The 22,082-nt window shown below is 39.4% G+C and overlaps 10 protein-coding genes and 1 long non-coding RNA gene across 11 annotated transcripts; all 11 read left to right on the top strand.

The window, feature by feature from the left end:
• Window positions 1-236: 236 nt before the first annotated feature.
• LOC116621566 lies at window positions 237-1,394 on the top strand. The gene is made up of 2 exons (XR_004297400.2): window positions 237-806; window positions 931-1,394. It is a non-coding gene; the product is annotated as an uncharacterized LOC116621566 (long non-coding RNA).
• A 1,334-nt stretch (window positions 1,395-2,728) lies between these two features.
• LOC125561385 (homeobox protein OTX1 A-like) lies at window positions 2,729-3,778 on the top strand. The gene is made up of 3 exons (XM_048725701.1): window positions 2,729-2,854; window positions 3,017-3,177; window positions 3,309-3,778. The coding sequence occupies exons 1-3, from the start codon at window positions 2,794-2,796 to the stop codon at window positions 3,666-3,668; spliced, it is 582 nt and encodes a 193-aa protein (XP_048581658.1). The 5' UTR covers window positions 2,729-2,793; the 3' UTR covers window positions 3,669-3,778.
• Window positions 3,779-4,743: 965 nt separating this feature from the next.
• On the top strand, window positions 4,744-5,786 carry LOC125567340 (homeobox protein OTX1 A-like). The gene is made up of 3 exons (XM_048728452.1): window positions 4,744-4,862; window positions 5,025-5,185; window positions 5,317-5,786. The coding sequence occupies exons 1-3, from the start codon at window positions 4,802-4,804 to the stop codon at window positions 5,674-5,676; spliced, it is 582 nt and encodes a 193-aa protein (XP_048584409.1). The 5' UTR covers window positions 4,744-4,801; the 3' UTR covers window positions 5,677-5,786.
• Window positions 5,787-6,739: 953 nt separating this feature from the next.
• Window positions 6,740-7,794, top strand: LOC125567852 (homeobox protein OTX1 A-like). Its single transcript, XM_048728521.1, has 3 exons — window positions 6,740-6,870; window positions 7,033-7,193; window positions 7,325-7,794. The coding sequence occupies exons 1-3, from the start codon at window positions 6,810-6,812 to the stop codon at window positions 7,682-7,684; spliced, it is 582 nt and encodes a 193-aa protein (XP_048584478.1). The 5' UTR covers window positions 6,740-6,809; the 3' UTR covers window positions 7,685-7,794.
• A 582-nt stretch (window positions 7,795-8,376) lies between these two features.
• LOC125567991 (homeobox protein OTX1 A-like) lies at window positions 8,377-9,348 on the top strand. The gene is made up of 3 exons (XM_048729175.1): window positions 8,377-8,487; window positions 8,650-8,810; window positions 8,942-9,348. The coding sequence occupies exons 1-3, from the start codon at window positions 8,427-8,429 to the stop codon at window positions 9,299-9,301; spliced, it is 582 nt and encodes a 193-aa protein (XP_048585132.1). The 5' UTR covers window positions 8,377-8,426; the 3' UTR covers window positions 9,302-9,348.
• A 1,013-nt stretch (window positions 9,349-10,361) lies between these two features.
• Window positions 10,362-11,419, top strand: LOC125566972 (homeobox protein OTX1 A-like). The gene is made up of 3 exons (XM_048728436.1): window positions 10,362-10,495; window positions 10,658-10,818; window positions 10,950-11,419. The coding sequence occupies exons 1-3, from the start codon at window positions 10,435-10,437 to the stop codon at window positions 11,307-11,309; spliced, it is 582 nt and encodes a 193-aa protein (XP_048584393.1). The 5' UTR covers window positions 10,362-10,434; the 3' UTR covers window positions 11,310-11,419.
• A 957-nt stretch (window positions 11,420-12,376) lies between these two features.
• LOC5517366 (homeobox protein OTX1 A) lies at window positions 12,377-13,428 on the top strand. Its single transcript, XM_032387408.2, has 3 exons — window positions 12,377-12,504; window positions 12,667-12,827; window positions 12,959-13,428. The coding sequence occupies exons 1-3, from the start codon at window positions 12,444-12,446 to the stop codon at window positions 13,316-13,318; spliced, it is 582 nt and encodes a 193-aa protein (XP_032243299.1). The 5' UTR covers window positions 12,377-12,443; the 3' UTR covers window positions 13,319-13,428.
• A 956-nt stretch (window positions 13,429-14,384) lies between these two features.
• LOC125566761 (homeobox protein OTX1 A-like) lies at window positions 14,385-15,436 on the top strand. The gene is made up of 3 exons (XM_048728429.1): window positions 14,385-14,512; window positions 14,675-14,835; window positions 14,967-15,436. Exons 1-3 carry the CDS (start codon window positions 14,452-14,454, stop codon window positions 15,324-15,326), a joined length of 582 nt encoding a protein of 193 aa, XP_048584386.1. The 5' UTR covers window positions 14,385-14,451; the 3' UTR covers window positions 15,327-15,436.
• A 956-nt stretch (window positions 15,437-16,392) lies between these two features.
• Window positions 16,393-17,444, top strand: LOC5517365 (homeobox protein OTX1 A-like). The gene is made up of 3 exons (XM_032387407.2): window positions 16,393-16,520; window positions 16,683-16,843; window positions 16,975-17,444. Exons 1-3 carry the CDS (start codon window positions 16,460-16,462, stop codon window positions 17,332-17,334), a joined length of 582 nt encoding a protein of 193 aa, XP_032243298.1. The 5' UTR covers window positions 16,393-16,459; the 3' UTR covers window positions 17,335-17,444.
• Window positions 17,445-18,395: 951 nt separating this feature from the next.
• Window positions 18,396-19,425, top strand: LOC125568065 (homeobox protein OTX1 A-like). The gene is made up of 3 exons (XM_048729380.1): window positions 18,396-18,528; window positions 18,691-18,851; window positions 18,985-19,425. The coding sequence occupies exons 1-3, from the start codon at window positions 18,468-18,470 to the stop codon at window positions 19,342-19,344; spliced, it is 582 nt and encodes a 193-aa protein (XP_048585337.1). The 5' UTR covers window positions 18,396-18,467; the 3' UTR covers window positions 19,345-19,425.
• A 1,008-nt stretch (window positions 19,426-20,433) lies between these two features.
• LOC125564785 (paired mesoderm homeobox protein 2-like) lies at window positions 20,434-21,392 on the top strand. The gene is made up of 3 exons (XM_048728362.1): window positions 20,434-20,549; window positions 20,713-20,873; window positions 21,007-21,392. The coding sequence occupies exons 1-3, from the start codon at window positions 20,489-20,491 to the stop codon at window positions 21,364-21,366; spliced, it is 582 nt and encodes a 193-aa protein (XP_048584319.1). The 5' UTR covers window positions 20,434-20,488; the 3' UTR covers window positions 21,367-21,392.
• Window positions 21,393-22,082: the final 690 nt, after the last annotated feature.

Raw genomic sequence — 22,082 nt, 5'->3', positions numbered from 1 at the left:
TTGTTACTTTTGTTTTTTTGGAAAGAGATCATATGATATCATGTTGAGATTACAATTAAATCTAAATTTGAAAGTTAATAAGAAGCATTTGGCTAGGTTTCCGAAATTTCGAGGGTAGAAATAGAGACATGGAAATGGATGGTCGAGCTTTTATTATAACAGCTTTTATTATTCAATGATAAACATATTAACTAGTGTCACTGCAAAAACCTGTAAACATTCCAGTTAAGAAAAATTAGCGATGAAAAACAAAGGGAAAGCGTGAATTCTAAAGACAATAGCAAAATATCTGACGCGCTATTTTGCTAAGTTCGATAAAACAATGCAATTAGCACCATTGTTACGATGGTGCTCAGTTACATCCAGATTGTGATTTAGAAAGAACAGTAAAACAAAACAATCCTTTGCCACCTGAACGCAACGTCATACGTCAGCAGCATGAAACGCACCAACCCTTACGGCAACGAGAACAATTATCACAGTGGTAAGGTTGCACACAACACCAAGAAAAACATTGACTTGACAATATGAACGGAGCATGGAACGTACATGTGTGATAAAATGATAATCATTTATCATCAGCAACACATTGTTTCATCGTCACAAAATGAGCTTTATCAATTTTCTTTAATTCTTTATTTTAGGCCCTCCAATCCCCGCAAAAGTCAGAGAAGACAGAGGACCTTTTTTACGAAAAAACAAACTGTCATCCTAGAGGAAGCGTTCCAGTACGAGCGATATCCTGGCATCAAGATCCGGGAAAAACTTGCCGGCGGGAACTTGACATAGACGAGTCGAGAATCCAGGTACGATTATCATTGAACGATAGAGAATTAGAATCAACCCATACTCGCACATAACAGTGAGCATATAAACATTCTGTGTAGCTTGTCTTTATATTTCTCACTATTGCTTTATACATTTTCTCAGGTTTGGTTTGAAAATCGTCGCTCTCGTCAAAACGGACAGAAAAAGAAGACAGAAGTTCGCTCAGTACAATCATCTGTCGCATCTTCAGCATCGATCCGTCCCATCCACAAATCATCCGAGTCGAGTCATGTCCATCCAGCTCCTCTGCTTACTTACAGCAACACTAAGCCGCTATCACACGTGGACTGTACTGCGCCCGCGCCAGTCTTCCCGTCATACTTCACAAGCCCAAGACTCGCCACAGGTATCCCGAGTCCGTGGATGTGCGCACCTTCCAGTCAAACTCGCACTGCTGACGAGTTAGCCGCCGCAATAGGACTGATGGGCGTATATGGATCAATACCTTACAGATTCGACTAACATCTTTAACATATGTTTATAGCCTTGTGCCTAAGTTATTACGAATATCTGTTGTATATTTTAGATTGAAGATATAAAATAAAGTACATTTTGTCAATGAAAAACAAATATCCCTTATGTCTATGTCTTTGCATTGCCTATCCTATCAGTATAAATGCTTCGTGATATCAGGGAGGGGAGGAGTACTCAGCAAATAAAAAGTTGATGGTTAAGTTGGCCCGAGTCTATTCAGAAGGACCTTATGTTTTCTAACAAATCCATCCATTTATAAAGCGATGAAATATAAGAGTGTGTTCTTGAATATTGAAGTTTGGAAAACAGCGACCGTAGTTCGTACAAAAAAATTGGAGACCCTTTAGAAATATGCTCTTATAAATAGATCAGGTTTAATCGCGTTATGTTCGGAAGCACACTGGTTTCTGTCTAATAGATTTTCGGGTTTGCGAGGGTAGAAATGTAGTTACAAGGTCGAAATATACCGCATTTTGAATTGGCGGAGCCAATTTATCCTACTAGTATAAATGCGTCGTGATATCAGGAAGGGGAGGAATACTCAGGCAATATAAAAGTCGATGGTTAAGGTGGCCCGATTCTATTCAGAAGGACCATATGTTTTCCAACAAATCCATCCATTTATAAAGCGATCAAATACAAGAGTGTGTAATGGAATCTTGAAGTTTGGAAAACAGCGACCGTAGTTCGTAAAACAAAAATTGAGAACCTTTTCAAATATGCTCTTATAAATAGATCAGGTTTGATGTTCGGAAGCACACTGGTTTCTGTCTCCTAGATTTTTGGGTTTGCGAGGGTAGAAATGTAGTTGCAAGGTCGAAATATACCGCATTTTGAATTCGCTACGTATTCGAGTTTTCGAGGACAGAAATAAAATTGCTTTGTGGTCGAAGCACTTTGAGTGTGTTGGGTGGTCGAGTTTTTGAGGGTTTGAAATATATGTTTGGACGTCTGAAAGGAAGTTTGTCTGATTTTTGCCAGTTTTAACAGTAAGCAGCTACACCTTAAGCCTTGGAAGAGCACTCAGTACTGATAAGCGATGATCATTATTTGCAGGGGGCTGGTCAAGTGCAAATTAGGGGCCATTTTAGAGATATTTTACGTTTCTTCTGTAACTCACAAACTAAAACATTTATTTTTTTCAAAGCGTAATAGTGTTACATTTTTTTATAAATCTTTAAATCTTTTACGACTGTTCGATGAGACTCAAAATTAGTTTTTATGCGTGTGACTGCAAACACATATAAACATTCAATTCAAGAAACAATAGCAATGTAACAAAGGGAACGTGTGAATTCTAAGGACAATAGTAAAAATCTGACGCGAGATTTTACTATGCTCGATGAAACAATGCAATTAGCGACCAATGTTATGATAAAATTCTGATCGAGATCTTAGCCTATAAAAACCAAAACACACTTTCAGTAACATGTAGATCGTGATTTAAAAACCCAGAGCCAAACCAAAATAACCCAGTACCGCCCGAACGCCATGTCTTACGTCAGCATGAAACGCACCAACCCTTACAGCGACGAGAACGATTATCACAGTGGTAAGGTTGCACGCAAAACCACGAAAAATATTGCCTTGAGGATAAGAACGGAGCATGGAACTTACATGTGATGAAAAGATCATCATTTATCATCAGCAAAAAATTGTTCAATTGTCACAAATCGAGCTTTATCAATTCTGAAGACCATGTTCTTTATTTCAGTGCCTTCCAATCCCCGTAAAAGTCATAGAAGGCAGAGGACCTTTTTCTCGAAAGAACAAACTGTCATCCTAGAGGGGGCGTTTCAGTACGAGCGATTTCCTGGCATCCAGATCCGGGAGAAACTTGCGCGGGAACTTGACATCGACGAGTCGAGAATCCAAGTGCGATTATTATTGAACGATAGAGAATTAGAATCAATCCACCCTCGCATAAATATGAGCATATAGACATTATTTGAAGCTGAAAGGTTTTGACCTTTTATTTCTTACCATTGCTTTATTCTTTGTCTCAGGTTTGGTTTCAAAATCGTCGTTCTCGTCAAAACAGACAAAAAAGGAAGACAGAAGTTCGATCAGTACAATCATCTGTCGTATCTTCAGCATCGATCCGTCCCATCCAGAAATCATCCGAGTCGAGTCATGTCCCTCCAGCTCCTCTGCTTACTTACAGCAACACTAAGCCGCTATCACACGTGGACTGTACTGCGCCTGCGCCAGTCTTCCCGTCATACCTCACAAGCTCAAGACTCGCCACAGGCATCCCGAGTCCGTGGATGTGCGCACCTTCCAGTCAAACTCACACGGCTGACGAGTTAGCCGCCGCCATAGGACTGATGGGCGTGTATGGATCAATACCTTACAGATTCGACTAACATCTTTAACATATGTTTATAGCCTTGTGATTAAGTTATTACGAATATCTGTTGTACATTTTAGATTGAAGATATAAAATAAAGTACATTTTGTCAATGAAAAACAAATATCCCTTATGTCTATGTCTTTGCATTGCCTATCCTATCAGTATAAATGCTTCGTGATATCAGGGAGGGGAGGAGTACTCAGCAAATAAAAAGTTGATGGTTAAGTTGGCCCGAGTCTATTCAGAAGGACCTTATGTTTTCTAACAAATCCATCCATTTGAAAAGCGATCAAATACAAGAGTGTGTTCTTGAATATTGAAGTTTGGAAAACAGCGACCGTAGTTCGTAAAAAAAATTGAAGACCCTTTTGAAATATGCTCTTATAAAGAGATCAGGTTTAACGCGTGATGTTCGGAAGCACACTGGTTTCTGTCTCCTAGATTTTCGGGTTTGCGAGGGTAGAAATGTAGTTACAAGGTCGAAATATACCGCATTTTGAATTGGCTCCGTTTTCGAGGACAGAAATGAAATTGCTTTGTGGTCGAAGCACTTTGAGTGTGTTGGGTGGTCGAGTTTTTGAGGGTTTGAAATATATGTTTGGACGTCTGAAAGGAAGTTTGTCTAATTTTTGCCAGTTTTAACAGTAAGCAGCTACACCTTAAGCCTTGGAAGAGCACTCAGTACTGATAAGCGATGATCATTATTTGCAGGGGGCTGGTCAAGTGCAAATTAGGGGCCATTTTAGAGATATTTTACGTTTCTTCTGTAACTCACAAACTAAAACATTTATTTTTTTCAAAGCGTAAAAGTGTTACATTTTTTTATAAATCTTTAAATCTTTTACGACTGTTCGATGAGACTCAAAATTAGTTTTTATGCGTGTGACTGCAAACACATATAAACATTCAATTCAAGAAACAATAGCAATGTAACAAAGGGAACGTGTGAATTCTAAAGACAATAGTAAAAATCTGACGCGAGATTTTACTATGCTCGATAAAACAATGCAATTAGCGACCATTGTTATGATAAAATTCTGATCGAGATCTCAGCCTATAAAAACCAAAACACACTTTCAGTAACATGTAGATCGTGATTTAAAAACCCAGAGCCAAACCAAAATAACCCAGTACCGCCCGAACGCCATGTCTTACGTCAGCATGAAACGCACCAACCCTTACAGCGACGAGAACGATTATCACAGTGGTAAGGTTGCACGCAAAACCACGAAAAATATTGCCTTGAGGATAAGAACGGAGCATGGAACTTACATGTGATGAAAAGATCATCATTTATCATCAGCAAAAAATTGTTCAATTGTCACAAATCGAGTTTTATCAATTCTGAAGACCATGTTCTTTATTTCAGTGCCTTCCAATCCCCGTAAAAGTCATAGAAGGCAGAGGACCTTTTTCTCGAAAGAACAAACTGTCATCCTAGAGGGGGCGTTTCAGTACGAGCGATTTCCTGGCATCCAGATCCGGGAGAAACTTGCGCGGGAACTTGACATCGACGAGTCGAGAATCCAGGTGCGATTATTATTGAACGATAGAGAATTAGAATCAATCCACCCTTGCATAAATATGAGCATATAGACATTATTTGAAGCTGAAAGGTTTTGACCTTTTATTTCTTACCATTGCTTTATTCTTTGTCTCAGGTTTGGTTTCAAAATCGTCGTTCTCGTCAAAACAGACAAAAAAGGAAGACAGAAGTTCGATCAGTACAATCATCTGTCGTATCTTCAGCATCGATCCGTCCCATCCAGAAATCATCCGAGTCGAGTCATGTCCCTCCAGCTCCTCTGCTTACTTACAGCAACACTAAGCCGCTATCACACGTGGACTGTACTGCGCCTGCGCCAGTCTTCCCGTCATACCTCACAAGCTCAAGACTCGCCACAGGCATCCCGAGTCCGTGGATGTGCGCACCTTCCAGTCAAACTCACACGGCTGACGAGTTAGCCGCCGCCATAGGACTGATGGGCGTGTATGGATCAATACCTTACAGATTCGACTAACATCTTTAACATATGTTTATAGCCTTGTGATTAAGTTATTACGAATATCTGTTGTACATTTTAGATTGAAGATATAAAATAAAGTACATTTTGTCAATGAAAAACAAATATCCCTTATGTCTATGTCTTTGCATTGCCTATCCTATCAGTATAAATGCTTCGTGATATCAGGGAGGGGAGGAGTACTCAGCAAATAAAAAGTTGATGGTTAAGTTGGCCCGAGTCTATTCAGAAGGACCTTATGTTTTCTAACAAATCCATCCATTTGAAAAGCGATCAAATACAAGAGTGTGTTCTTGAATATTGAAGTTTGGAAAACAGCGACCGTAGTTCGTAAAAAAAATTGAAGACCCTTTTGAAATATGCTCTTATAAAGAGATCAGGTTTAACGCGTGATGTTCGGAAGCACACTGGTTTCTGTCTCCTAGATTTTCGGGTTTGCGAGGGTAGAAATGTAGTTACAAGGTCGAAATATACCGCATTTTGAATTGGCTCCGTTTTCGAGGACAGAAATGAAATTGCTTTGTGGTCGAAGCACTTTGAGTGTGTTGGGTGGTCGAGTTTTTGAGGGTTTGAAATATATGTTTGGACGTCTGAAAGGAAGTTTGTCTAATTTTTGCCAGTTTTAACAGTAAGCAGCTACACCTTAAGCCTTGGAAGAGCACTCAGTACTGATAAGCGATGATCATTATTTGCAGGGGGCTATTCAAGTGCAAATTTAGGGCCATTTTAAAGATATTTTACGTTTCTTCTGTAATTCACAAACTAAAACATTATTTTTTTTCAAAGCGTAAAAGTGTTACATTTTTTTATAAATCTTTAAATATCCTACGACTGTTTGATGAGACTCAAAATTAGTTTTTATGCCTGTGACTGCAAACACATATAAACATTCAATTTAAGAAACAATAGCAATTTAACAAAGGAAACGTGTGAATTCTAAAGACAATAGTAAAAATCTGACGCGAGATTTTACTATGCTCGATAAAACAATGCAATTAGCGACCATTGTTATGATAAAATTCTGATCGAGATCTCAGCCTATAAAAACCAAAACACACTTTCAGTAACATGTAGATCGTGATTTAAAATTCCAGAGCCAAACCAAAATAACCCAGTACCACCAGAACGCCATGTCTTACGTCAGCATGAAACGCACCAACCCTTACAGCGACGAGAACGATTATCACAGTGGTAAGGTTGCACGCAAAACCACGAAAAATATTGCCTTGAGGATAAGAACGGAGCATGGAACTTACATGTGATGAAAAGATCATCATTTATCATCAGCAAAAAATTGTTCAATTGTCACAAATCGAGTTTTATCAATTCTGAAGACCATGTTCTTTATTTCAGTGCCTTCCAATCCCCGTAAAAGTCATAGAAGGCAGAGGACCTTTTTCTCGAAAGAACAAACTGTCATCCTAGAGGGGGCGTTTCAGTACGAGCGATTTCCTGGCATCCAGATCCGGGAGAAACTTGCGCGGGAACTTGACATCGACGAGTCGAGAATCCAGGTGCGATTATTATTGAACGATAGAGAATTAGAATCAATCCACCCTTGCATAAATATGAGCATATAGACATTATTTGAAGCTGAAAGGTTTTGACCTTTTATTTCTTACCATTGCTTTATTCTTTGTCTCAGGTTTGGTTTCAAAATCGTCGTTCTCGTCAAAACAGACAAAAAAGGAAGACAGAAGTTCGATCAGTACAATCATCTGTCGTATCTTCAGCATCGATCCGTCCCATCCAGAAATCATCCGAGTCGAGTCATGTCCCTCCAGCTCCTCTGCTTACTTACAGCAACACTAAGCCGCTATCACACGTGGACTGTACTGCGCCTGCGCCAGTCTTCCCGTCATACCTCACAAGCTCAAGACTCGCCACAGGCATCCCGAGTCCGTGGATGTGCGCACCTTCCAGTCAAACTCACACGGCTGACGAGTTAGCCGCCGCCATAGGACTGATGGGCGTGTATGGATCAATACCTTACAGATTCGACTAACATCTTTAACATATGTTTATAGCCTTGTGATTAAGTTATTACGAATATCTGTTGTACATTTTAGATTGAAGATATAAAATAAAGTACATTTTGTCAATGAAAAACAAATATCCCTTATGTCTATGTCTTTGCATTGCCTATCCTATCAGTATAAATGCTTCGTGATATCAGGGAGGGGAGGAGTACTCAGCAAATAAAAAGTTGATGGTTAAGTTGGCCCGAGTCTATTCAGAAGGACCTTATGTTTTCTAACAAATCCATCCATTTGAAAAGCGATCAAATACAAGAGTGTGTTCTTGAATATTGAAGTTTGGAAAACAGCGACCGTAGTTCGTAAAAAAAATTGAAGACCCTTTTGAAATATGCTCTTATAAAGAGATCAGGTTTAACGCGTGATGTTCGGAAGCACACTGGTTTCTGTCTCCTAGATTTTCGGGTTTGCGAGGGTAGAAATGTAGTTAAATTAGTTTTTATGCGTGTGACTGCAAACACATATAAACATTCAATTCAAGAAACAATAGCAATGTAACAAAGGGAACGTGTAAATTCTAAAGACAATAGTAAAAATCTGACACGAGATTTTACTATGCTCGATAAAACAATGCAATTAGCGACCATTGTTATGATAAAATTCTGATCGAGATCTCAGCCTATAAAAACCAAAACACACTTTCAGTAACATGTAGATCGTGATTTAAAATTCCAGAGCCAAACCAAAATAACCCAGTACCACCAGAACGCCATGTCTTACGTTAGCATGAAACGCACCAACCCTTACAGCGACGAGAACGATTATCACAGTGGTAAGGTTGCACGCAAAACCACGAAAAATATTGCCTTGAGGATAAGAACGGAGCATGGAACTTACATGTGATAAAAAGATCATCATTTATCATCAGCAAAAAATTGTTCAATTGTCACAAATCGAGTTTTATCAATTCTGAAGACCATGTTCTTTATTTCAGTGCCTTCCAATCCCCGTAAAAGTCATAGAAGGCAGAGGACCTTTTTCTCGAAAGAACAAACTGTCATCCTAGAGGGGGCGTTTCAGTACGAGCGATTTCCTGGCATCCAGATCCGGGAGAAACTTGCGCGGGAACTTGACATCGACGAGTCGAGAATCCAGGTGCGATTATTATTGAACGATAGAGAATTAGAATCAATCCACCCTTGCATAAATATGAGCATATAGACATTATTTGAAGCTGAAAGGTTTTGACCTTTTATTTCTTACCATTGCTTTATTCTTTGTCTCAGGTTTGGTTTCAAAATCGTCGTTCTCGTCAAAACAGACAAAAAAGGAAGACAGAAGTTCGATCAGTACAATCATCTGTCGTATCTTCAGCATCGATCCGTCCCATCCAGAAATCATCCGAGTCGAGTCATGTCCCTCCAGCTCCTCTGCTTACTTACAGCAACACTAAGCCGCTATCACACGTGGACTGTACTGCGCCTGCGCCAGTCTTCCCGTCATACCTCACAAGCTCAAGACTCGCCACAGGCATCCCGAGTCCGTGGATGTGCGCACCTTCCAGTCAAACTCACACGGCTGACGAGTTAGCCGCCGCCATAGGACTGATGGGCGTGTATGGATCAATACCTTACAGATTCGACTAACATCTTTAACATATGTTTATAGTCTTGTGATTAAGTTATTACGAATATCTGTTGTACATTTTAGATTGAAGATATAAAATAAAGTACATTTTGTCAATGAAAAACAAATATCCCTTATGTCTATGTCTTTGCATTGCCTATCCTATCAGTATAAATGCTTCGTGATATCAGGGAGGGGAGGAGTACTCAGCAAATAAAAAGTTGATGGTTAAGTTGGCCCGACTCTATTCAGAAGGACCTTATGTTTTCTAACAAATCCATCCATTTGAAAAGCGATCAAATACAAGAGTGTGTTCTTGAATATTGAAGTTTGGAAAACAGCGACCGTAGTTCGTAAAAAAAATTGAAGACCCTTTTGAAATATGCTCTTATAAAGAGATCAGGTTTAACGCGTGATGTTCGGAAGCACACTGGTTTCTGTCTCCTAGATTTTCGGGTTTGCGAGGGTAGAAATGTAGTTACAAGGTCGAAATATACCGCATTTTGAATTGGCTCCGTTTTCGAGGACAGAAATGAAATTGCTTTGTGGTCGAAGCACTTTGAGTGCGTTGGGTGGTCGAGTTTTTGAGGGTTTGAAATATATGTTTGGACGTCTGAAAGGAAGTTTGTCTAATTTTTGCCAGTTTTAACAGTAAGCAGCTACACCTTAAGCCTTGGAAGAGCACTCAGTACTGATAAGCGATGATCATTATTTGCAGGGGGCTATTCAAGTGCAAATTTGGGGCCATTTTAGAGATATTTTACGTTTCTTCTGTAACTCACAAACTAAAACATTTATTTTTTTCAAAGCGTAAAAGTGTTACATTTTTTTATAAATCTTTAAATCTTTTACGACTGTTCGATGAGACTCAAAATTAGTTTTTATGCGTGTGACTGCAAACACATATAAACATTCAATTCAAGAAACAATAGCAATGTAACAAAGGGAACGTGTAAATTCTAAAGACAATAGTAAAAATCTGACACGAGATTTTACTATGCTCGATAAAACAATGCAATTAGCGACCATTGTTATGATAAAATTCTGATCGAGATCTCAGCCTATAAAAACCAAAACACACTTTCAGTAACATGTAGATCGTGATTTAAAATTCCAGAGCCAAACCAAAATAACCCAGTACCACCAGAACGCCATGTCTTACGTCAGCATGAAACGCACCAACCCTTACAGCGACGAGAACGATTATCACAGTGGTAAGGTTGCACGCAAAACCACGAAAAATATTGCCTTGAGGATAAGAACGGAGCATGGAACTTACATGTGATGAAAAGATCATCATTTATCATCAGCAAAAAATTGTTCAATTGTCACAAATCGAGTTTTATCAATTCTGAAGACCATGTTCTTTATTTCAGTGCCTTCCAATCCCCGTAAAAGTCATAGAAGGCAGAGGACCTTTTTCTTGAAAGAACAAACTGTCATCCTAGAGGGGGCGTTTCAGTACGAGCGATTTCCTGGCATCCAGATCCGGGAGAAACTTGCGCGGGAACTTGACATCGACGAGTCGAGAATCCAGGTGCGATTATTATTGAACGATAGAGAATTAGAATCAATCCACCCTTGCATAAATATGAGCATATAGACATTATTTGAAGCTGAAAGGTTTTGACCTTTTATTTCTTACCATTGCTTTATTCTTTGTCTCAGGTTTGGTTTCAAAATCGTCGTTCTCGTCAAAACAGACAAAAAAGGAAGACAGAAGTTCGATCAGTACAATCATCTGTCGTATCTTCAGCATCGATCCGTCCCATCCAGAAATCATCCGAGTCGAGTCATGTCCCTCCAGCTCCTCTGCTTACTTACAGCAACACTAAGCCGCTATCACACGTGGACTGTACTGCGCCTGCGCCAGTCTTCCCGTCATACCTCACAAGCTCAAGACTCGCCACAGGCATCCCGAGTCCGTGGATGTGCGCACCTTCCAGCCAAACTCACACGGCTGACGAGTTAGCCGCCGCCATAGGACTGATGGGCGTGTATGGATCAATACCTTACAGATTCGACTAACATCTTTAACATATGTTTATAGCCTTGTGATTAAGTTATTACGAATATCTGTTGTACATTTTAGATTGAAGATATAAAATAAAGTACATTTTGTCAATGAAAAACAAATATCCCTTATGTCTATGTCTTTGCATTGCCTATCCTATCAGTATAAATGCTTCGTGATATCAGGGAGGGGAGGAATACTCAGGCAATATAAAAGTCGATGGTTAAGGTGGCCCGATTCTATTCAGAAGGACCATATGTTTTCCAACAAATCCATCCATTTGAAAAGCGATCAAATACAAGAGTGTGTTCTTGAATATTGAAGTTTGGAAAACAGCGACCGTAGTTCGTAAAAAAAATTGAAGACCCTTTTGAAATATGCTCTTATAAAGAGATCAGGTTTAACGCGTGATGTTCGGAAGCACACTGGTTTCTGTCTCCTAGATTTTCGGGTTTGCGAGGGTAGAAATGTAGTTACAAGGTCGAAATATACCGCATTTTGAATTGGCTCCGTTTTCGAGGACAGAAATGAAATTGCTTTGTGGTCGAAGCACTTTGAGTGTGTTGGGTGGTCGAGTTTTTGAGGGTTTGAAATATATGTTTGGACGTCTGAAAGGAAGTTTGTCTAATTTTTGCCAGTTTTAACAGTAAGCAGCTACACCTTAAGCCTTGGAAGAGCACTCAGTACTGATAAGCGATGATCATTATTTGCAGGGGGCTGGTCAAGTGCAAATTAGGGGCCATTTTAGAGATATTTTACGTTTCTTCTGTAACTCACAAACTAAAACATTTATTTTTTTCAAAGCGTAAAAGTGTTACATTTTTTTATAAATCTTTAAATCTTTTACGACTGTTCGATGAGACTCAAAATTAGTTTTTATGCGTGTGACTGCAAACACATATAAACATTCAATTCAAGAAACAATAGCAATGTAACAAAGGGAACGTGTGAATTCTAAAGACAATAGTAAAAATCTGACGCGAGATTTTACTATGCTCGATAAAACAATGCAATTAGCGACCATTGTTATGATAAAATTCTGATCGAGATCTCAGCCTATAAAAACCAAAACACACTTTCAGTAACATGTAGATCGTGATTTAAAATTCCAGAGCCAAACCAAAATAACCCAGTACCGCCCGAACGCCATGTCTTACGTCAGCATGAAACGCACCAACCCTTACAGCGACGAGAACGATTATCACAGTGGTAAGGTTGCACGCAAAACCACGAAAAATATTGCCTTGAGGATAAGAACGGAGCATGGAACTTACATGTGATGAAAAGATCATCATTTATCATCAGCAAAAAATTGTTCAATTGTCACAAATCGAGTTTTATCAATTCTGAAGACCATGTTCTTTATTTCAGTGCCTTCCAATCCCCGTAAAAGTCATAGAAGGCAGAGGACCTTTTTCTCGAAAGAACAAACTGTCATCCTAGAGGGGGCGTTTCAGTACGAGCGATTTCCTGGCATCCAGATCCGGGAGAAACTTGCGCGGGAACTTGACATCGACGAGTCGAGAATCCAGGTGCGATTATTATTGAACGATAGAGAATTAGAATCAATCCACCCTTGCATAAATATGAGCATATAGACATTATTTGAAGCTGAAAGGTTTTGACCTTTTATTTCTTACCATTGCTTTATTCTTTGTCTCAGGTTTGGTTTCAAAATCGTCGTTCTCGTCAAAACAGACAAAAAAGGAAGACAGAAGTTCGATCAGTACAATCATCTGTCGTATCTTCAGCATCGATCCGTCCCATCCAGAAATCATCCGAGTCGAGTCATGTCCCTCCAGCTCCTCTGCTTACTTACAGCAACACTAAGCCGCTATCACACGTGGACTGTACTGCGCCTGCGCCAGTCTTCCCGTCATACCTCACAAGCTCAAGACTCGCCACAGGCATCCCGAGTCCGTGGATGTGCGCACCTTCCAGTCAAACTCACACGGCTGACGAGTTAGCCGCCGCCATAGGACTGATGGGCGTGTATGGATCAATACCTTACAGATTCGACTAACATCTTTAACATATGTTTATAGCCTTGTGATTAAGTTATTACGAATATCTGTTGTACATTTTAGATTGAAGATATAAAATAAAGTACATTTTGTCAATGAAAAACAAATATCCCTTATGTCTATGTCTTTGCATTGCCTATCCTATCAGTATAAATGCTTCGTGATATCAGGGAGGGGAGGAGTACTCAGCAAATAAAAAGTTGATGGTTAAGTTGGCCCGAGTCTATTCAGAAGGACCTTATGTTTTCTAACAAATCCATCCATTTGAAAAGCGATCAAATACAAGAGTGTGTTCTTGAATATTGAAGTTTGGAAAACAGCGACCGTAGTTCGTAAAAAAAATTGAAGACCCTTTTGAAATATGCTCTTATAAAGAGATCAGGTTTAACGCGTGATGTTCGGAAGCACACTGGTTTCTGTCTCCTAGATTTTCGGGTTTGCGAGGGTAGAAATGTAGTTACAAGGTCGAAATATACCGCATTTTGAATTGGCTCCGTTTTCGAGGACAGAAATGAAATTGCTTTGTGGTCGAAGCACTTTGAGTGTGTTGGGTGGTCGAGTTTTTGAGGGTTTGAAATATATGTTTGGACGTCTGAAAGGAAGTTTGTCTAATTTTTGCCAGTTTTAACAGTAAGCAGCTACACCTTAAGCCTTGGAAGAGCACTCAGTACTGATAAGCGATGATCATTATTTGCAGGGGGCTGGTCAAGTGCAAATTAGGGGCCATTTTAGAGATATTTTACGTTTCTTCTGTAACTCACAAACTAAAACATTTATTTTTTTCAAAGCGTAAAAGTGTTACATTTTTTTATAAATCTTTAAATCTTTTACGACTGTTCGATGAGACTCAAAATTAGTTTTTATGCGTGTGACTGCAAACACATATAAACATTCAATTCAAGAAACAATAGCAATGTAACAAAGGGAACGTGTGAATTCTAAAGACAATAGTAAAAATCTGACGCGAGATTTTACTATGCTCGATAAAACAATGCAATTAGCGACCATTGTTATGATAAAATTCTGATCGAGATCTCAGCCTATAAAAACCAAAACACACTTTCAGTAACATGTAGATCGTGATTTAAAATTCCAGAGCCAAACCAAAATAACCCAGTACCGCCCGAACGCCATGTCTTACGTCAGCATGAAACGCACCAACCCTTACAGCGACGAGAACGATTATCACAGTGGTAAGGTTGCACGCAAAACCACGAAAAATATTGCCTTGAGGATAAGAACGGAGCATGGAACTTACATGTGATGAAAAGATCATCATTTATCATCAGCAAAAAATTGTTCAATTGTCACAAATCGAGTTTTATCAATTCTGAAGACCATGTTCTTTATTTCAGTGCCTTCCAATCCCCGTAAAAGTCATAGAAGGCAGAGGACCTTTTTCTCGAAAGAACAAACTGTCATCCTAGAGGGGGCGTTTCAGTACGAGCGATTTCCTGGCATCCAGATCCGGGAGAAACTTGCGCGGGAACTTGACATCGACGAGTCGAGAATCCAGGTGCGATTATTATTGAACGATAGAGAATTAGAATCAATCCACCCTTGCATAAATATGAGCATATAGACATTATTTGAAGCTGAAAGGTTTTGACCTTTTATTTCTTACCATTGCTTTATTCTTTGTCTCAGGTTTGGTTTCAAAATCGTCGTTCTCGTCAAAACAGACAAAAAAGGAAGACAGAAGTTCGATCAGTACAATCATCTGTCGTATCTTCAGCATCGATCCGTCCCATCCAGAAATCATCCGAGTCGAGTCATGTCCCTCCAGCTCCTCTGCTTACTTACAGCAACACTAAGCCGCTATCACACGTGGACTGTACTGCGCCTGCGCCAGTCTTCCCGTCATACCTCACAAGCTCAAGACTCGCCACAGGCATCCCGAGTCCGTGGATGTGCGCACCTTCCAGTCAAACTCACACGGCTGACGAGTTAGCCGCCGCCATAGGACTGATGGGCGTGTATGGATCAATACCTTACAGATTCGACTAACATCTTTAACATATGTTTATAGCCTTGTGATTAAGTTATTACGAATATCTGTTGTACATTTTAGATTGAAGATATAAAATAAAGTACATTTTGTCAATGAAAAACAAATATCCCTTATGTCTATGTCTTTGCATTGCCTATCCTATCAGTATAAATGCTTCGTGATATCATGGAGGGGAGGAGTACTCAGCAAATAAAAAGTTGATGGTTAAGTTGGCCCGAGTCTATTCAGAAGGACCTTATGTTTTCTAACAAATCCATCCATTTGAAAAGCGATCAAATACAAGAGTGTGTTCTTGAATATTGAAGTTTGGAAAACAGCGACCGTAGTTCGTAAAAAAAATTGAAGACCCTTTTGAAATATGCTCTTATAAAGAGATCAGGTTTAACGCGTGATGTTCGGAAGCACACTGGTTTCTGTCTCCTAGATTTTCGGGTTTGCGAGGGTAGAAATGTAGTTACAAGGTCGAAATATACCGCATTTTGAATTGGCTCCGTTTTCGAGGACAGAAATGAAATTGCTTTGTGGTCGAAGCACTTTGAGTGTGTTGGGTGGTCGAGTTTTTGAGGGTTTGAAATATATGTTTGGACGTCTGAAAGGAAGTTTGTCTAATTTTTGCCAGTTTTAACAGTAAGCAGCTACACCTTAAGCCTTGGAAGAGCACTCAGTACTGATAAGCGATGATCATTATTTGCAGGGGGCTGGTCAAGTGCAAATTAGGGGCCATTTTAGAGATATTTTACGTTTCTTCTGTAACTCACAAACTAAAACATTTATTTTTTTCAAAGCGTAAAAGTGTTACATTTTTTTATAAATCTTTAAATCTTTTACGACTGTTCGATGAGACTCAAAATTAGTTTTTATGCGTGTGACTGCAAACACATATAAACATTCAATTCAAGAAACAATAGCAATGTAACAAAGGGAACGTGTGAATTCTAAAGACAATAGTAAAAATCTGACGCGAGATTTTACTATGCTCGATAAAACAATGCAATTAGCGACCATTGTTATGATAAAATTCTGATCGAGATCTCAGCCTATAAAAACCAAAACACACTTTCAGTAACATGTAGATCGTGATTTAAAATTCCAGAGCCAAACCAAAATAACCCAGTACCGCCCGAACGCCATGTCTTACGTCAGCATGAAACGCACCAACCCTTACAGCGACGAGAACGATTATCACAGTGGTAAGGTTGCACGCAAAACCACGAAAAATATTGCCTTGAGGATAAGAACGGAGCATGGAACTTACATGTGATGAAAAGATCATCATTTATCATCAGCAAAAAATTGTTCAATTGTCACAAATCGAGTTTTATCAATTCTGAAGACCATGTTCTTTATTTCAGTGCCTTCCAATCCCCGTAAAAGTCATAGAAGGCAGAGGACCTTTTTCTCGAAAGAACAAACTGTCATCCTAGAGGGGGCGTTTCAGTACGAGCGATTTCCTGGCATCCAGATCCGGGAGAAACTTGCGCGGGAACTTGACATCGACGAGTCGAGAATCCAGGTGCGATTATTATTGAACGATAGAGAATTAGAATCAATCCACCCTTGCATAAATATGAGCATATAGACATTATTTGAAGCTGAAAGGTTTTGACCTTTTATTTCTTACCATTGCTTTATTCTTTGTCTCAGGTTTGGTTTCAAAATCGTCGTTCTCGTCAAAACAGACAAAAAAGGAAGACAGAAGTTCGATCAGTACAATCATCTGTCGTATCTTCAGCATCGATCCGTCCCATCCAGAAATCATCCGAGTCGAGTCATGTCCCTCCAGCTCCTCTGCTTACTTACAGCAACACTAAGCCGCTATCACACGTGGACTGTACTGCGCCTGCGCCAGTCTTCCCGTCATACCTCACAAGCTCAAGACTCGCCACAGGCATCCCGAGTCCGTGGATGTGCGCACCTTCCAGTCAAACTCACACGGCTGACGAGTTAGCCGCCGCCATAGGACTGATGGGCGTGTATGGATCAATACCTTACAGATTCGACTAACATCTTTAACATATGTTTATAGCCTTGTGATTAAGTTATTACGAATATCTGTTGTACATTTTAGATTGAAGATATAAAATAAAGTACATTTTGTCAATGAAAAACAAATATCCCTTATGTCTATGTCTTTGCATTGCCTATCCTATCAGTATAAATGCTTCGTGATATCAGGGAGGGGAGGAGTACTCAGCAAATAAAAAGTTGATGGTTAAGTTGGCCCGAGTCTATTCAGAAGGACCTTATGTTTTCTAACAAATCCATCCATTTGAAAAGCGATCAAATACAAGAGTGTGTTCTTGAATATTGAAGTTTGGAAAACAGCGACCGTAGTTCGTAAAAAAAATTGAAGACCCTTTTGAAATATGCTCTTATAAAGAGATCAGGTTTAACGCGTGATGTTCGGAAGCACACTGGTTTCTGTCTCCTAGATTTTCGGGTTTGCGAGGGTAGAAATGTAGTTACAAGGTCGAAATATACCGCATTTTGAATTGGCTCCGTTTTCGAGGACAGAAATGAAATTGCTTTGTGGTCGAAGCACTTTGAGTGTGTTGGGTGGTCGAGTTTTTGAGGGTTTGAAATATATGTTTGGACGTCTGAAAGGAAGTTTGTCTAATTTTTGCCAGTTTTAACAGTAAGCAGCTACACCTTAAGCCTTGGAAGAGCACTCAGTACTGATAAGCGATGATCATTATTTGCAGGGGGCTGGTCAAGTGCAAATTAGGGGCCATTTTAGAGATATTTTACGTTTCTTCTGTAACTCACAAACTAAAACATTTATTTTTTTCAAAGCGTAAAAGTGTTACATTTTTTTATAAATCTTTAAATCTTTTACGACTGTTCGATGAGACTCAAAATTAGTTTTTATGCGTGTGACTGCAAACACATATAAACATTCAATTCAAGAAACAATAGCAATGTAACAAAGGGAACGTGTGAATTCTAAAGACAATAGTAAAAATCTGACGCGAGATTTTACTATGCTCGATAAAACAATGCAATTAGCGACCATTGTTATGATAAAATTCTGATCGAGATCTCAGCCTATAAAAACCAAAACACACTTTCAGTAACATGTAGATCGTGATTTAAAATTCCAGAGCCAAACCAAAATAACCCAGTACCGCCCGAACGCCATGTCTTACGTCAGCATGAAACGCACCAACCCTTACAGCGACGAGAACGATTATCACAGTGGTAAGGTTGCACGCAAAACCACGAAAAATATTGCCTTGAGGATAAGAACGGAGCATGGAACTTACATGTGATGAAAAGATCATCATTTATCATCAGCAAAAAATTGTTCAATTGTCACAAATCGAGTTTTATCAATTCTGAAGACCATGTTCTTTATTTCAGTGCCTTCCAATCCCCGTAAAAGTCATAGAAGGCAGAGGACCTTTTTCTCGAAAGAACAAACTGTCATCCTAGAGGGGGCGTTTCAGTACGAGCGATTTCCTGGCATCCAGATCCGGGAGAAACTTGCGCGGGAACTTGACATCGACGAATCGAGAATCCAGGTGCGATTATTATTGAATGATAGAGAATTAGAATCAATCCACCCTCGCATATAACAGTGAGCATATAGACATTATTTGAAGCTGAAAGGTTTTGACCTTTTATTTCTTACCATTGCTTTATTCTTTGTCTCAGGTTTGGTTTCAAAATCGTCGCTCTCGTCAAAACAGACAAAAAAGGAAGACAGAAGTTCGATCAGTACAATCATCTGTCGCATCTTCAGCATCGATCCGTCCCATCCACAAATCATCCGAGTCGAGTCATGTCCATCCAGCTCCTCTGCTTACTTACAGCAACACTAAGCCGCTATCACACGTGGACTGTACTGCGCCCGCGCCAGTCTTCCCGTCATACCTCACAAGCTCAAGACTCGCCACAGGCATCCCGAGTCCGTGGATGTGCGCACCTTCCAGCCAAACTCACACGGCTGACGAGTTAGCCGCCGCCATAGGACTGATGGGCGTGTATGGATCAATACCTTACAGATTCGACTAACATCTTTAACATATGTTTATAGCCTTGTGATTAAGTTATTACGAATATCTGTTGTATATTTTAGATTGAAGATATTAAATAAAGTACATTTTGTAAATGAAAAACAAATATCCCTTATGTCTATGTCTTTGCAATACCTATCCTACTAGTATAAATTCGTCGTGATATCAGGGAGGGGAGGAATACTCAGGCAATATAAAAGTCGATGGTTAAGGTGGCCCGATTCTATTCAGAAGGACCATATGTTTTCCAACAAATCCATCCATTTATAAAGCGATCAAATACAAGAGTGTGTAATGGAATCTTGAAGTTTGGAAAACAGCGACCGTAGTTCGTAAAACAAAAATTGAGAATCTTTTCAAATATGCTCTTATAAATAGATCAGGTTTGATGTTCGGAAGCACACTGGTTTCTGTCTCCTAGATTTTTGGGTTTGCGAGGGTAGAAATGTAGTTACAAGGTCGAAATATACCGCATTTTGAATTGGCTCCGTATTCGAGTTTTGGAACGAAGAAATAAAATTGGCTTGTGGTCGAAGCACTTTGAGTGTGTTGGGTGGTCAAGTTTTTGAGGGTTTGAAATATATGTTTGGACGTCTGAAAGGAAGTTTGTCTGATTTTTGCCAGTTTTAACAGTAAGCAGCTACACCTTAACCAGCTACGCCTTGAAGAGCACTCAGTACTGATAAGCGATGATCATTATTTGCAGGGGGCTATTCAAGTGCAAATTTGGGGGCATTTTAGAGATATTTTACGTTTCTTCTGTAACTCACAAACTAAAACATTTATTTTTTTTAAAGCGTAAAAGTGTTACATTTTTTTTATAAATCTTTAAATCTTTTACGACTGTTCGATGAGACTCAAAATTAGTTTTTATGCGTGTGACTGCAAACACATATAAACATTCATTTTAATAAACAATAGCAATGTAACAAAGGGAACGTGTGAATTCTAAGGACAATAGTAAAAATCTGACGCGCGATTTTACTATGCTCGATAAAACAATGCAATTAGCAACCATTGTTATGATAAAATTCTGATCGAGATCTCAGCCTATAAAAACCAAAACACACTTTCAGTAAAATGTAGATCGTGATTTAAAAACCCAGAGCCAAACCAAAATAACCCAGTACCGCCCGAACGCCATGTCTTACGTCAGCATGAAACGCACCAACCCTTACAGCGACGAGAACGATTATCACAGTGGTAAGGCTGCACGCAACACCACGAAAAATATTGCCTTGAGGATAAGAACGGAGCATGGAACGTACATGTGATGAAAAGATCATCATTTATCATCAGCAAAAAAATTGTTCAATTGTCAATAATTGAGTTTTATCAATTCTGAAGACCATGTTCTTTATTTCAGTGCCTTCCAATCCCCGTAAAAGTCATAGAAGGCAGAATACCTTTTTCTCGAAAGAACAAACTGTCATTCTAGAGAGGGCGTTTCAGTACGAGCGATTTCCTGGCATCCAGATCCGGGAGAAACTTGCGCGGAAACTTGACATCGACGAGTCGAGAATCCAGGTGCGATTATTATTGAACGATAGAGAATTAGAATCAATCCACCCTCGCATATAACAGTGAGCATATAGACATTATTTGAAGCTGAAAGGTTTTGACCTTTTATTTCTTACCATTGCTTTATTCTTTGTCTCAGGTTTGGTTTCAAAATCGTCGTTCTCGTCAAAACAGACAAAAAAGGAAGACAGAAGTTCGATCAGTACAATCATCTGTCGCATCTTCAGCATCGATCCGTCCCATCCACAAATCATCCGAGTCGAGTCATGTCCATCCAGCTCCTCTGCTTACTTACAGCAACACTAAGCCGCTATCACACGTGGACTGTACTGCGCCCGCGCCAGTCTTCCCGTCATACCTCACAAGCTCAAGACTCGCCACAGGCATCCCGAGTCCGTGGATGTGGGCACCTTCCAGTCAAACTCACACGGCTAACGAGTTAGCCGCCGCCATAGGACTGATGGGCGTATTTGGATCAATACCTTACAGATTCGACTAACATCTTTAACATATATTTATAGCCTTGTGCATAAGTTATTACAAAAATCTGTTGTACATTTTAGATTGAAGATATTAAATAAAGTACATTTTGTAAATAAAAAACAAATATCCCTTATGTCTATGTCTTTGCATTGCCTATCCTATCAGTATAAATGCTTCGTGATATCAGGGAGGGGAGGACTACTTAGCAAATAAAAAGTTGATGGTTAAGTTGGCTCGAGTCTATTCAGAAGGACCTTATGTTTTCTAACAAATCCATCCATTTAAAAAGCGATCAAATATAAGTGTGTGTTCTTGAATATTGAAGTTTGGAAAACAGCGACCGTAGTTCTTAAAAAAAAAATTGGAGACCCTTTAGAAATATGCTCTTATAAATAGATCAGGTTTAATCGCGAGATGTTCGGAAGCACACTGGTTTCTGTCTCCTAGATTTTCGGGTTTGCGAGGGTAGAAATGTAGTTGCAAGGTCGAAATATACGACTGTTCGATGAGACTCAAAATTAGTTTTTATGCGTGTGACTGTAAACACATATAAATATTCAATTTAAGAAACAATAGCAATGTAACAAAGGTAACGTGTGAATTCTAAAGACAATAGTAAAAATCTCACGCGCGATTTCACTATGCTCGATAAAACAATGCAATTAGCGACCATTGTTATGATAAAATTCTGATCGAGATCTCAGCCTATAAAAACCAAAACACACTTTCAGT

The sequence above is a fragment of the Nematostella vectensis genome, chromosome 1, assembly GCF_932526225.1.
Source record: "Nematostella vectensis chromosome 1, jaNemVect1.1, whole genome shotgun sequence".
NCBI lineage: Eukaryota > Metazoa > Cnidaria > Anthozoa > Actiniaria > Edwardsiidae > Nematostella > Nematostella vectensis.
Note: the sequence above shows the minus strand (reverse complement) of the source record. Positions and strands in the feature narration are given on the sequence as shown.

Bases quoted from the DNA above. Each gene is read 5' to 3' on its own strand.
- LOC125561385 (XM_048725701.1), top strand. From the start codon at position 2,794: ATGTCTTACGTCAGCATGAAACGCACCAACCCTTACAGCGACGAGAAC. The intron at 2,855-3,016 runs GTAAGGTTGCAC...TCTTTATTTCAG, and splicing joins CGAGAACGATTATCACAGTG to TGCCTTCCAATCCCCGTAAA. The intron at 3,178-3,308 runs GTGCGATTATTA...TCTTTGTCTCAG, and splicing joins TCGACGAGTCGAGAATCCAA to GTTTGGTTTCAAAATCGTCG.
- LOC125567340 (XM_048728452.1), top strand. From the start codon at position 4,802: ATGTCTTACGTCAGCATGAAACGCACCAACCCTTACAGCGACGAGAAC. The intron at 4,863-5,024 runs GTAAGGTTGCAC...TCTTTATTTCAG, and splicing joins CGAGAACGATTATCACAGTG to TGCCTTCCAATCCCCGTAAA. The intron at 5,186-5,316 runs GTGCGATTATTA...TCTTTGTCTCAG, and splicing joins TCGACGAGTCGAGAATCCAG to GTTTGGTTTCAAAATCGTCG.
- LOC125567852 (XM_048728521.1), top strand. From the start codon at position 6,810: ATGTCTTACGTCAGCATGAAACGCACCAACCCTTACAGCGACGAGAAC. The intron at 6,871-7,032 runs GTAAGGTTGCAC...TCTTTATTTCAG, and splicing joins CGAGAACGATTATCACAGTG to TGCCTTCCAATCCCCGTAAA. The intron at 7,194-7,324 runs GTGCGATTATTA...TCTTTGTCTCAG, and splicing joins TCGACGAGTCGAGAATCCAG to GTTTGGTTTCAAAATCGTCG.
- LOC125567991 (XM_048729175.1), top strand. From the start codon at position 8,427: ATGTCTTACGTTAGCATGAAACGCACCAACCCTTACAGCGACGAGAAC. The intron at 8,488-8,649 runs GTAAGGTTGCAC...TCTTTATTTCAG, and splicing joins CGAGAACGATTATCACAGTG to TGCCTTCCAATCCCCGTAAA. The intron at 8,811-8,941 runs GTGCGATTATTA...TCTTTGTCTCAG, and splicing joins TCGACGAGTCGAGAATCCAG to GTTTGGTTTCAAAATCGTCG.
- LOC125566972 (XM_048728436.1), top strand. From the start codon at position 10,435: ATGTCTTACGTCAGCATGAAACGCACCAACCCTTACAGCGACGAGAAC. The intron at 10,496-10,657 runs GTAAGGTTGCAC...TCTTTATTTCAG, and splicing joins CGAGAACGATTATCACAGTG to TGCCTTCCAATCCCCGTAAA. The intron at 10,819-10,949 runs GTGCGATTATTA...TCTTTGTCTCAG, and splicing joins TCGACGAGTCGAGAATCCAG to GTTTGGTTTCAAAATCGTCG.
- LOC5517366 (XM_032387408.2), top strand. From the start codon at position 12,444: ATGTCTTACGTCAGCATGAAACGCACCAACCCTTACAGCGACGAGAAC. The intron at 12,505-12,666 runs GTAAGGTTGCAC...TCTTTATTTCAG, and splicing joins CGAGAACGATTATCACAGTG to TGCCTTCCAATCCCCGTAAA. The intron at 12,828-12,958 runs GTGCGATTATTA...TCTTTGTCTCAG, and splicing joins TCGACGAGTCGAGAATCCAG to GTTTGGTTTCAAAATCGTCG.
- LOC125566761 (XM_048728429.1), top strand. From the start codon at position 14,452: ATGTCTTACGTCAGCATGAAACGCACCAACCCTTACAGCGACGAGAAC. The intron at 14,513-14,674 runs GTAAGGTTGCAC...TCTTTATTTCAG, and splicing joins CGAGAACGATTATCACAGTG to TGCCTTCCAATCCCCGTAAA. The intron at 14,836-14,966 runs GTGCGATTATTA...TCTTTGTCTCAG, and splicing joins TCGACGAGTCGAGAATCCAG to GTTTGGTTTCAAAATCGTCG.
- LOC5517365 (XM_032387407.2), top strand. From the start codon at position 16,460: ATGTCTTACGTCAGCATGAAACGCACCAACCCTTACAGCGACGAGAAC. The intron at 16,521-16,682 runs GTAAGGTTGCAC...TCTTTATTTCAG, and splicing joins CGAGAACGATTATCACAGTG to TGCCTTCCAATCCCCGTAAA. The intron at 16,844-16,974 runs GTGCGATTATTA...TCTTTGTCTCAG, and splicing joins TCGACGAGTCGAGAATCCAG to GTTTGGTTTCAAAATCGTCG.
- LOC125568065 (XM_048729380.1), top strand. From the start codon at position 18,468: ATGTCTTACGTCAGCATGAAACGCACCAACCCTTACAGCGACGAGAAC. The intron at 18,529-18,690 runs GTAAGGTTGCAC...TCTTTATTTCAG, and splicing joins CGAGAACGATTATCACAGTG to TGCCTTCCAATCCCCGTAAA. The intron at 18,852-18,984 runs GTGCGATTATTA...TCTTTGTCTCAG, and splicing joins TCGACGAATCGAGAATCCAG to GTTTGGTTTCAAAATCGTCG.
- LOC125564785 (XM_048728362.1), top strand. From the start codon at position 20,489: ATGTCTTACGTCAGCATGAAACGCACCAACCCTTACAGCGACGAGAAC. The intron at 20,550-20,712 runs GTAAGGCTGCAC...TCTTTATTTCAG, and splicing joins CGAGAACGATTATCACAGTG to TGCCTTCCAATCCCCGTAAA. The intron at 20,874-21,006 runs GTGCGATTATTA...TCTTTGTCTCAG, and splicing joins TCGACGAGTCGAGAATCCAG to GTTTGGTTTCAAAATCGTCG.